The 12,804-nt window shown below is 42.4% G+C and overlaps 1 protein-coding gene across 1 annotated transcript in view; it reads left to right on the top strand.

Annotated features, from left to right (window-relative positions):
* TMEFF1 (transmembrane protein with EGF like and two follistatin like domains 1) overlaps window positions 1-12,804 on the top strand; it is a 246,248-nt gene that overhangs the window by 198,666 nt on the left and 34,778 nt on the right. Inside the window, exon 5 of the mRNA XM_032774982.2 lies at window positions 3,900-3,996. Within this exon, the coding sequence (XP_032630873.2) occupies window positions 3,900-3,996 (97 nt within the window). The remainder of the gene's footprint in view (window positions 1-3,899; window positions 3,997-12,804) is intronic.

Here is a 12,804-nt window from a genome sequence, read left to right as displayed (position 1 = left end):
TCCCTAAGCACCTATCTTTAATGTGTGGGGTAGGAAACCTCTGTGATCATGGAGGACTGTAATCTGAGTAATACATGTTTAGGCCTTGAAGGATTAGATTTTTATCAATTAATGTTGGTAAACATTGATTTTACTGTACACACACAAATCGATAAAAATATTTCTGGTGATGATAAAACAAATTTTAGCACAGTTTGTTTTAAGGCTATTTACTGTGTATATTTTGATATGTGATGCTGACAGTTTATGTTTTAACAGTTATGAAGTTTTAACTTTTTGAATCTCCACATCTGCTGTCATTAAATTATTGTCTGTTCTCCTCATAGTTTCTTGCAACTGTGAAAACTGAGTGATTAAAAATAGAAAAGATGCATAAAAATAAGTGCCAATATTAGCTGTTGAAATATATTAAAAAAATTGAATTCTACCAAGTCTACATATGCTAGAGGCCTCATGCTGCCGGTGTTAAAACATCCTGAGAATTTCTAAATACTATAGATGAGAATTGCCTCACCGACAAAGTGGTGCATCCAACAGAGAGGAATTCTAGCTTAGACCTCATCTTGACAGACAAAGAGGAAACGATGACAGTACTAAAAATTAGTGGTAGCTTAGATACAAGTGCTCATGACTTTATTTTCTTTGAATATAACAAATGAAATAAATTCCAAGCAAGTAATATATATATATAATGTTTGAAAAGGGCCAATTTCATGAACCTTTGATTTTTCAGTAAGTATTGGAGCATTGGGGAAGTTCCAGAAGACTGCAAGAAAACTAATTTGGCTCTTTAGATTAGCAAAGCAAAGGTTACAAGGTGACTTGATTACAGTCTATATGTTCCTATATTAGGAATAAATATTTAATAATGGGCTCTTCAGTCTAAAAAAGATATAACATGATCCAAAGGCTGGAAATTGAAGGTACACCAATTCAGACTAGACATAAGGTGTAAATTTTTAAGAGTGAGGATACTTAATCATTAGAACAGTTTACCAAGGGTCATAGTGGATTCTCTATCATTGACCATTTTTAAATCAAGATAGGATGTTTTTCTAAAAGATCTGCTTTAGGAATTATTTTGGGGAAAGTTCTATGGCCTGGAAGTTGTAGTCTACAGGAGGTCGGACTAGATTGTTGGAGTTGATCCCTTCTGGCCTTGAAATCTATGATAGAAGGATGTTGATAAATTGGAGAGGGTTCAGAGAAGAGCCATGGGAATAACTAAAAGATTGGAAAACATGCCTTATAGTGCAAGACTCAAGAAGCTCAATCTATTTAGTTTAACAAAGAAATGTTTAAAGGATGACGATCACAGTTTATAAATACGTGGGAAATAGAAATTTGATAATAGAGGACTGTTAATCTAGCAGACAAAAGCATAATAAGTTTTACTGGCTGGAATTTGAAAATAGACAAATTCAGACTAGAAATGAGATTTGAATTTACTATAATGAGGATAATTAACCGGGGAACAATTGGCCCAGAGTTTGATGGATTCTCCATCTCTGGAAACTTTAAAATCAAGATTGTTTGTTTTTCCAAAGGGTGTGCTCTAGTTCAAACAGGAGTTGATTCAGGGAAGTCCTATGGGCTGTTGTATACAGGAGGTCAGATTATGATTATGACAATGGTCCCTTCTGTCTTTATAATCTATGAATTTATCATCTCTGAAATTATACCAGCTATAAATTATTATATCCACCGCTCCTCATGCTTTCTGAGCCACTGAGTAAGAAATAAAGCCAAGACTTTATTTATCTCTATATCTATTTAATCCCAGAGTACCTGCTCCAGGTGCATCTAGACCCAAGGTCCAAGAAGCCATGTATAGGTACAAGGGGGCTTCTTCCTCTTCCATACTTCCAGACATGCTGTATTTAAGGGATACCAACAACTTAGAATTTACACTTCTAGCTTAATTTGTTTAACTGGCTGTTGTTACAAGTAGCACACAAGACTCTATAAGAGAAGGAGATGAGAGAAAATATTTTTCTATGTTACTAACTTTATCTTTGACAACATTTTGCATTTTATATAGCCAATTTCACTGTTTCAGTATAGTCAGTTTCTCCTGTTTGACTCTTTTAAAAGTCAAGAAAACGGAGAAAATCACTTTAAAAGTAGGAAAATGTGGTTGTAAAAACCACAAAAATTTGGCAGTGTGACTCAGGGACAGGTTAGTATCTGAAATTATTTTAAACAATTTTTTTTAATTCACTGTATTGCAATGTTAGAGTGTTCCTTTAATGGTATTATTGAGATAGAAAAATTACCTGCAGAACTCCAAATTTAAAAAAAAAATGGGAAATTAAATTAACCACATTATTTTAAGCTATTTCTCTGCAATATTATTTTTAGTCCAGTATGGAGAAACAATTGTGTTCTTAAAAGGATAAAGACAGATTTAATTCTTTAAGGTGCACTGAGCATAAATAGAAATGTATTATAAAATATAACTAGACACAGCTTTGGTTGTGTTTGACAATTTTATATTTATATTGCCCATCTAACATTAAAATGTGTTTGATTTTTAATGTGTTTTTGGTTCAAGTAGATTTTATATTTAGCTTTAACTTGGCCACTAATAAAGGCAAAAAAGCTGTGACAATAGTTTAGAAAAAATGTGAGGTTTGAAATATGAAACATGTTTTCATATTATGCTTTTCTGGTGAGTGTTTAATTTAGAATCAGTTAACAGAAATGTAGGTCATTATGGTGTATAGGGATCCTAAAGTGTGTAGAGATTCACAGTGATTAGACATGCAATGTTTGACATGTGATAATGCCTTTAAAATACACCATGTCCTTCTAACAATGCAGTACTTTTGGCTCAGTGAGCTTTTTGTACCTTTGAAGATCTTAATATTCTTATGGTTACATTGTTCTGTACTTTGAATTTGAAAAGTATATTTTTATTGATCAGCTTGATATTTTTTATGAACTCATGGAGGAAAAAAGATAACACTATTCACTATGATATTCCACCAAATGTGTCATAACAGTTATAAATTAAGCATTTATCAAATTTTAGATTGTCCTACATCAGAACATTGTGGTTCTACGTTTTCCCCCCATGTGACTGATGAGCTATCATGTCAGTGTGAACCACAAGAATAATGCTGTTGCCTGTAGGACCACTGTTTTTGAACCTTGGAGATATGCTCTATCTTCTACAGGAAGTTCCATTTCTATCAGTATCTTATCAGGAAAATGCACTGGTTCTTCTGTATGTCCTAAACCACTGATGAAAAGGAATAAGACTGAAACTATGAGAAATGAGTATAATCTAGTACAAAATGAAAGAAAATCTATCCTCAGGTACACAGAGGAAAAAATCATTATATGTAACTAGGAGTTACATGGAACTATGTCTATAATTAGAGAACTTCAGTTAAAATATTTTCTCTTCTTTCTGCTTGGCTGTGTATATGTTCTTTACCTGAACATCATTAAATTACTAGTCAAATGGCATTAAAAGGTGCATGTTTCATATGGTGTTAGTGGCAAATAAAGTTTCCTTAAAATAAGCTAGTATGTATATTAGTGTCAGATTTAGAGAACTGAGGAAAATCCATAGCAAATCACTCTGTACAACAATAAAGGAATAGTAAATAGCCAATGAAGCAAAATGTTTTTTGTTTGCTTTTCATTTTTGTTTGTTTTGTTTTGTTTTTGTGTGCTATCTTGTCATTGTTATCACTCTATCAAACTTTAGTTGTTGTCCAATTTTGGAAGAAGTAATACTGGTGAGGCTAATGACTGTGCTATAAATGTATGACAATGCTATGCCTACAAGCTGCTTTCCTGTTGAAGGGCAAGCTAATTTCTGTAGACAGAGTCATAGCATAATGTGAAAGAAGTCACATTCTCTGATGACACTGCCTTGTTTTATTTAGAGTATGAAGGATCTGGAACAGAAGTTCACAGAAAACACTCCAAATGTGGGGCTTGCAAATACAGGGCTGAGTGTGATGAAGATGCAGAAAATGTTGGGTAAGTAATGTTTCCTTCCAAAAAACCAAAGGAAAAAGAAAAAGATAAAAACATGATAATATTACTGACAGTAATCGTCACCTTTCATATGTGAAATCCTGCAGCTATTTGGTAGAAGTGCATGTGAATATATGTAAACAAGGAGCTACATGTAAATATTTATTTTCTGCTTTACTTTAAAGGCTTCGCAAGTGGTTTATACTTCATTGGCACAAATATCACATTTCAGCTTGATTTCTGATTAAGGACATCATAAATACATTATTAAAATATGAATCAATAAAGGAGTCTATCAATAACGTTACAATAAAATAGTTTTAATTATTTTTTTAAATTCAGGTAAGAAGGAATAAGGGATCTTTTTTAAAAAAGAAATCACAAAAATGTTAGTTCACTTCTCAGTTCAGATTTACTTTCAGGGGAGAGGGATAGCTCAGTGGTTTGAGCATTGGCCTGCTAAATGCAGGCTTGTAAGCTCAATCCTTCAGGTGGCCACTTAGGGGTTTGGGGCAAAATCAGTACTTGGTCCTGCTAATGAAGACAGGGGATTTGGGGCTGGACTCAATGACCTTTCAGGGTCCATTCTATGAGATAGGATATCTTTATTTATTTAATTATCTACTGTAGCCCATAAAATAGTATAGGCATTCACCAAGACTATCATTTCTGTCAAAATAAACTTCAGATCAAAATATTGAGCTGAACTGAGTATCTGATTCAGTAATTTTTTTCTGTCATTGTGACATTTAACCTCTGAAACACATCCTTAGGAAACTCCTCTTATGAAAAGAAAAATATCTGTCAGTTGTCAAAACTCAAAGTAAAGAACCATACAAGGAATAGTTTTTAGAGAATTTTAATGAAAATCCATAGTGCACAAGTAAATGTGTAAATTAGATTGCACTGAGGCCCTGATTACACTACATCATATTTATATTGCATCTAACAATATATTTAGGCTGTTAGTTTGGTACCAATCTAGGGTATTAGAAAAGATCTTTGGGAAACCTGCATGTGAGGTCATCAAAGGTTTGTGTCATCTGGTAGGAAAGACTCTTTTTATGGGACAATTCCCTACCCACTCTGTTCACTGCCAATAACTCCATTACTGCATCTGAGTAAATATCTGCAGTAGACAAGAAGGGCAATGGCATGAAAGCAGAACAGGGAGGAAGGATGAGAGCGGTAATGAATTGGTCCTATGTATAGGCTGAAAGGTAGTGGTAGATTATGGGGATTTGTGGGTTTCTGCTTTGCTGAGCTGAGGGGTGAGTAAAGAATCAGGTGAGGGGCCTGGGATGAGGGAGGGATTGGGAGAATAGTTTTGGAGACACAAGGAGTATGGTTGAACTGAAAAATAGTTCTATCATACTTAGTTCCTCAGTGCCACAAAGGGATTTTAAAAAGGATACCAGAAAAACTAATGGAAGTTCTGCTGTGCCTGAATGGGTAGAGCAATCACTTTGAAATCCAAATTTTCCTGTTCAAGCTTTACCTGAGAAGAATTGCTCGCAAGTGAAGAAACATCAAATGAGAGTATTCCTTCATTTGACTGCAGCATACTTGGTTATCTTCCTGGCTGCAACTGTAACACCTCTACTATTATAATTCGCCTAATTTATTCCTGCCATCATACACTATCCCTCTGCTCATAGACTCATAGACTCATAGGTCAGAAGGGACCAACATGATCATCTAGTCTGACCTCCTGCACAAAGCAGGCCACAGAACCCTACCCATCCACTTCTGCTGTTCATATGCATTTTGTTTAATTGTAATATTTCCTTTGTACATTTGTAAACAGGTGTGCCAGTAAATAAATGAATAGCTGAAGAAGATTGCTGCTGAAAATGTATAGTGAAGCTCAGTCCAGCAAAAATTTAATCATATTTGTGAGCTGAGCAAGTCTCAGAAGGCCATGGATGCTGGCTCTGCAGCATGCTGACCTATTAAGAGGAAAGGTCAGCTTCTCAGAAAAGCCATCCCCGTTCCCCCCAGTGTTATCTTTTCTTTGTTCTTTCTACTGTTAAAAACTCCAGGGGTACTTAAGAGAGTAAAACTTTCAACACATCATGGACATCTTGAAGTTCAGAAAGAAAAAGGAGGCCTGGAATGCTTTGGGATCTGTAGTGGGTCTAATTTATCTACTGATAATACCAACCTACTCTACACAAGCTAGATGCTGATTGGACATGCTGCATGATTGTACTAAACCTGTTGTTTAATGGTTTTGTTGTTATACAGTAAAGCACACTTACAGATGAGTAACATGATATCATTTTGTATTGATTATAGTCACCTAAAGTTGATATTTAGACTAATTATACCACTCTTTCCTTCCCAGAAAATTAAATGCTTTTGTGTTTAATTAACAATGTTAATGAACACTGTCTGATATTTTAAAACACAATGCAAATACATTTAGAGTTAACATTATCACATATCTGAAGTGCACTTTGACTCTGAAAAGCAAAAATTGTACCTTTTTACTTAGCAAATCTGCTCCGTGTGTGTATTCAGTCTTATCTGCTGACTTCAGTGCGGCTCCCGGGGGGGGGGGGGGGGGGGGGTGCAAGTGGGGCAATTTGCCCCAGGCCCCGGGCCCCACAGGGGCCCCCAGGAGAATATAGTATTCTATAGTATTGCAACTTTTTTTATGGAAGGGACCCCCAAAATTGCTTTGCCCCAGGCCCCCTGAATCCTCTGGGCAGCCCTGCTTCAGTGACAATAAGAGGTTTCTTTCCTGTTCTTTATTCCTGTTAACCTTGCAGAGTCAGCACAGCTAAGAGAGAGCAAGATGGACTCTATTTCTTCTTTTGCTTCATGAAACAAAATATTTATAAGGTTCCAGTCAATGAAACATGCAGCAAACTGATCTGACCCTGTGTTCAAGAAATTCTCTCTTGATATGGACAATTTAATGTCAGCCTGTTTCTAACCTTTTGGTTAAAACTGATGAGAAAATTACAGTGAAGCAGCTCTTGCAATATTTGGATTCCTCAGCTTCTTTGACCGCCGCCCCCACCCCATCAATCCAGTTTCAGAGTAGGGTGTGGTACAGAAACTAGCTATGCTGTTTGATCTCCTCTTGGCAGTGGTTGATGATCCAGTGTCAATAGCTTTGTTTTGCTTGGATTTTTTTTAAGATCAGGCTGCTGGCTTCTATACTGCTAAACACAAGAGGTTCAAGTCCTGGTTCTGTGAGAGTCAATAGCAAAACAGCCTTTGACTTCAAGAAGACCAGGATTTCACCCACGGTTCTTTTGATACTTTTGTTATCCCTAGCATGGCTACATGGAGTTTATCTTGAGCGGGTTCATTCTGTTCTTTCTGAGGATAGCATTGGACAATTGCTCATCTGCCCAAAAGGTTTTCTTATGTGGAGAAGCAGAGGGCTCACTTGTCACTCCTATTATTCAATGTGTATATGAGCCTGTTAACAGGTCTATGGTATTTTCAGAAAGCTGATGGTACTCAGTTCTGACTCACAGTGGCAAAGCTCCTGTTGACTTCAGTAGACCCAGGATTTCACCCAGAGTTTTCAACTTGTCTGACCCAGTTGTAAAAAACAATAACACTATTGGGAAAAAAACCTTAAATTATCAAATTTTAAAACAAACAAAAAACAGTTTTTTTGCAGTTGGTGCTGGTGAGCGATTTACTCATGGTATTTGTACAGTTAAACTGCTACAGCAGAATAGCTACAGCGCTGGACCTACACTGCTGTAGCACTTCAGTGTAGACACCATGTATGCCCATGGGAGGGGTTCTCCCATCAGCGTAGTGTGACAGACCCAGGCCAGTGGGGTACAGGAGTCTGGTAGAGGGCAAATATACTGGTCACTGGATGAGTAGTTTTCTGTTCCCTGAGTGATCAGAGCAGGGGCTGCACTAGGGTAATCAGGAACCTGCTAGAACCAATTAAGGCAGACAGGCTGATTAGATCACCTGCAGCCAATCAAAGCAGGCTAATCAGGGCACCTGGGTTTAAAAAGGAGCTTACTCCAGTCAGGCAAGGAGGAGTCAGAGGAGAGGAAGTGCGTGTGAGGAGCTGGGAGCAAGAGGCACAAGGAGCTGAGAGTGAGAGGCTGTGCTGCTGGAGGACTAAGGACTACAGGCATTATCAGACACCATGAGGAAGGTCCTGTGGTGAGGACAAAGAAGGTGTTTGGAGGAGGCCATGGGGAAGTAGCCCAGGGAGTTGTAGCTGTCATGCAGCTGTTACAGGAGGCACTATAGACAGCTGCGATCCACAGGTCCCTGGGCTGGAACCCAGAGTAGAGGACAGGCCCAGGTTCCCCCCAAACCTCCTAACTCCTGATCAGACATAGGAGGAGCTAACTCAGACTGTGGGTTCCACAAAAGGGGAAGATCACTGAGGTGAAATAAGCGCAGGACCCACCAAGGTAGAGGAGGAACTTTGTCACAACTGGTGTCAGGAGTGGGATCTGGTGTGTGCACAGCGCAGCAGAAGAAGGAGGGTGTTAAAAAAAAAAAAGGTAGAGGGATTTTTTTTTTTTCACCACAATGGATGACTTAGTACGGGCATTGATACAAGCTACGGCGGCCAGCAGGAGGCTACCCGTGTCCAGGCAGCTGCCCAACAGGAGGCAGTGTGCGGCTGCAGCAAGAGACTAATCGCCTGCTGATGGACCAGGCTTCTCAAGACGAGCTATGTTGCGGGAACTGGTAAACCAGGTAAAGACCCTTACAGAGCTGAACCGCAGCCATGATGGGACGCAGATCATATGGGCCAGCCATTGGCTGCAGAAAATGATGCGGGAGGATGATGTAGAGGCATACCTTCTGGCCTTTGAGAGGACAGCCCTACGGGAGGCCTGGCCTCGAGATCAGTGGTCTGGCATCCTTGCCCCATTCCTGTGTGGGGAGGCCCAGAAGGCCTACTATGATCTGCCTGAAGAGGCTGCAGCAGACTACCCCCAGCTGAAAGCAGAGATCCTGGCCAGATCTGGGGTAACGACTGCAGTGCGGGCCCAGCAGTATCACGAGTGGAGGTACCAGGAAACAAACCCCGCGGTCCCAATTGTATGACCTCATCCATCTTGCACGAAAGTGGTTGCGAACGGAGTCCCGGAGTCCGGAAGAGATACTAGAGGTTCTGGTCATCGACCGATACATGAGGGGACTACTGCCAGACCTTCGTGCCTGGGTAAGCCAGAACGAACCTCCACCTATGATGAGGTTGTTGCACTGGTAGAGAGGCGAAGGACGGCGAGGGAGCTGACCCGACCAGTTAAGGAAGAGGCACCCCGGGTTAAACTAGCAGCACCAAGCCTAGAGCTCGGTGACTGGGCCACCAGGAGGGCCAGGTGGAAAAAAAGAGAGGGGCTGAAGGCCACCAGAGGCCACAAAGAGTCAGAGCACTGGAGGGAGAAGAGGATCTGATGTTAGATTGCCCAAACCAAGAGACCGGGGAATGCCTAGGGCTCCATACAGATGTTATGCCTGCAGGGAGTGGGGACATATAGCTGCACAGTGTCCCAATGCTGAGGAGCCTATGCAGTGTAACCTGGGGAACTGGGCAGACCCATGCTCCCTAATCCACCTTGTGGGGGTCTCACTAACCCCACATATGTACACCAGACCAGTAAAGCTAAATGGGGTAGAGACCAGCACTGGTTGATTGGGGAGTGCTATCACGCTTGTCTCGGGGAAGCTCGTGAAGTGTAGTCAGCTGCTGCGGGCTAAGCATACGGGATAACATGCGTCCATGGGACAGTTGGTTATTACCCACCATCCAGTAAAATTGAGATTCAGGGGAACACTACTGAGGTAGCAGCAGGTGTAGTCCCTAAACTCCCATACCCGGTGCTCATAGGAGGGACTTCCCAGGGTTTGGAAACTTACTCCCAGTAGGAGGATTGGAGGAAAAGGGGAACCCTGAAGTTAGTGAGGCATCCACAGTAGACTGTCAACCCCCAGTCTTCTCTGAAATATCCCCAGATTTATTTTCCATTCCCAGACAGGGTAGAAAGTCAAAAAGGGGAAAGGAGGCAGCTAAGGCCTTGGGAACCCAAATACTGACTCAAAGCCAGAGGGTCGCTCTCGTAGGTAGGCGGACCCGAGCAGCTGAAAAGGAGGCCACCCAGGAGGGAGAAGCACCCGAGTCTGACCCCCACCCTAATGCTTCTGAACCAGTAGAGGCAACAGAGACTGGGCCCCTAGATCTTGGGCAGATTAGCCCCGGGAGAGGAAATTTTGGATGGGACCAGGCTGAAGACCCAAGGTACGACAACATTAGGAAGGAGGTGACTGAAATAGATGGGGTCCCCGTGGAAGGGAAAAACCCAGGGACCAGGACCCTACTTCATAATGAAGAAGAATCTCTTATACTGGGTTGCACCAGTACAGGGGCAGAAGGTACAGCAGATCCTAGTACCTCAAAAACACCAGAATGCTGTATTAAGTCTTGCTCATAGTCATCTTTTTGGGGGCATTTGGGGTAGAGAAGACCCTGGCACGAGTCCTACGACGGTTCTTCTGGCCAGGAGTACATGAAGAAGTGCGGAGGTACTGTGCGTCCTGCCCGGAGTGTCAGCTGCACAGTCCCCGTCCCCACCTGAGGGCACCTTTAGTACCCCTTCCCATCATAGAGGTCCCCTTTGAGCGAATAGCCATGGACCTAGTGGGACCCCTGGAGAAGACGGCTCGGGGCCACCAATATATACTTGTTGTTTTGGACTATGCTACTCGCTACCCAGAAGCCGTCCCCCTGCGGAACACAGCCTCTAAAATGATAGCCAAAGAGCTGGTGGGGATCTTTGCCCGAGTGGGCTACCAAAGGAGATATTAACAGACCAAGGAACCCCATTTATGTCAAAGCTAATGAAGGACCTCTGTACGCTGCTCCATATATATATACCCTGAGAACTTCAGTCTACCATCCGCAGACTGATGGGTTGGTAGAAAGGTTTAACCGAACCTCAAGGCTATGATACGGAAGGTGGTAAGTTGGGACGGGAAGGATTGGGACACCCTACTACCCTATCTTATGTTCGCTATCCGGGAGGTACCTCAGGCCTCAACTGGGTTTTCCCCCTTTGAGTTATTATACGGGTGTCACCCCGTGGCATACTAGATATCGCCAAAGAGATCTGGGAAGAGGAACCCAATGAGGGGAGAAATATAATAGAGAACATGTAATACAGATGCGAGACCGGATAGCCCGGGTCACCCCTATTGTACGGGAACATTTGGAAAAGGCACAGGAGGCCCCAGAGAACCCATTACAATCGCACCAGGCAAAAGTCTGCAGTTCCAACCAGGGGATCGGGTGATGGTGTTGGTACCCACGGCAGAAAGCAAACTTCTGGCCCAATGGCAGGGGCCCTATGAGGTGGTTGAACCCGTGGGGGAAGTAACCTACAAGGTGCGGCAGCCAGGACACCGAAAACAAGAACAGATTTATCACATCAACCCTCTGAAACCCTGGCATGCACAAGAGGCGTGCGTAAGTGTCCAAAAAGACCTAACTCAGGAAAACAAGCTTTCCAAACAGGTGAGAGTGTCTCCCGATTTAACACCAGACCAGAAGAATGAGGTGTCTGAGATGATATTCTGGAACCAAGACGTGTTCGACAAAACCGGGTCGAACAACTGAGACGTATCACCACACCGTCACGAAACCTGCGGCCAGAATAACAATGAGGCTCTATCGGGTGCCAGCGGCCAAAAGGGAGGAAATAAAAGCAGAAGTAAATAAAATGCTAGACTTGGGAATCATTGAAGAATCCCACAGTCAGTGGTCCAGCCCAATCATGCTGGTGCCCAAACTTGATGGCACCACAAGGTTTTGCAACGACTTCCGGCGACTAAACGAAGTATCCCAGTTTGACGCATACCCCATACCTCACATAGATGAGCTAGTGGACCATCTGGGTAATGCCCAGTACTTGACTACCCTAGACTTGACAGAGGGGTACTGGCAGATTCCCCTTGCGGAAGACACAAAGGAAAAAACTGCGTTCTCTACACCAGAGGGTCTTTTTCAATATACTGTCCTCCCTTTTGGACTACATGGGGCCTCAGCTACCTTCCAGCGCCTCATGGACAAGCTATTACGCCCGCATAACAGTTATGCTGCTGCCTACTTGGACGATGTGGTCATTCATACCCCAGACTGGGAAACCCACCTAGAGAAGGTGGAGGCAGTCCTTGATACCTTCAGGCTAGCTGGCCTTACAGCAAACTCTGCCAAGTGCGCTGTAGGGTTTATGGAGGCCAAATATCTTGGCTACATTGTGGGAAAAGGTCTGGTAAAACCCCAAGTGAACAAGTAGGAGGCCATCCAAAATTGGCCCCGACCACGTCGCAAGAAACAAGTCAGGGCATTCCTAGGTGTAGTGGGGTATTACCAACGATTTATCCTCCACTTTGCGACAAGGGCAACCCTCCTGACAGACCTAGTGAAAGCCTGTGGACCTGATCTGGTGAGATGGTCTGACGCAGCAGAGGAAGCATTCACAGACCTACGGAGTGCCTCTGCAGTAACCCCGTACTGATAGCTTCTGATTTCACCAAGGAATTTATCCTGCAGATAGATGCATCGGAAGTAGGGTTGGGGGCCGTTCTATCACAGATGGTCGGGGAGGAGGAACACCCAATTCTCTACCTCAGTAGGAAACTCCTTCTGAGGGAACAAAAATATGCAGTGATGGAGAGAGAGTGCCTTGCCGTAAAATGGGCCATCGAAGCATTGCGCTACTACTTGCTCAGGCACAGATTTGTCCTCGTGACTGACCATGCCCCTCTTCAATGGATGCAGCGGAACAAGGAGAAGAACACAAG

The sequence above is a fragment of the Chelonoidis abingdonii genome, chromosome 2 (assembly GCF_003597395.2).
Source record: "Chelonoidis abingdonii isolate Lonesome George chromosome 2, CheloAbing_2.0, whole genome shotgun sequence".
Taxonomy (NCBI): domain Eukaryota; kingdom Metazoa; phylum Chordata; order Testudines; family Testudinidae; genus Chelonoidis; species Chelonoidis abingdonii.
Note: the sequence above shows the minus strand (reverse complement) of the source record. Positions and strands in the feature narration are given on the sequence as shown.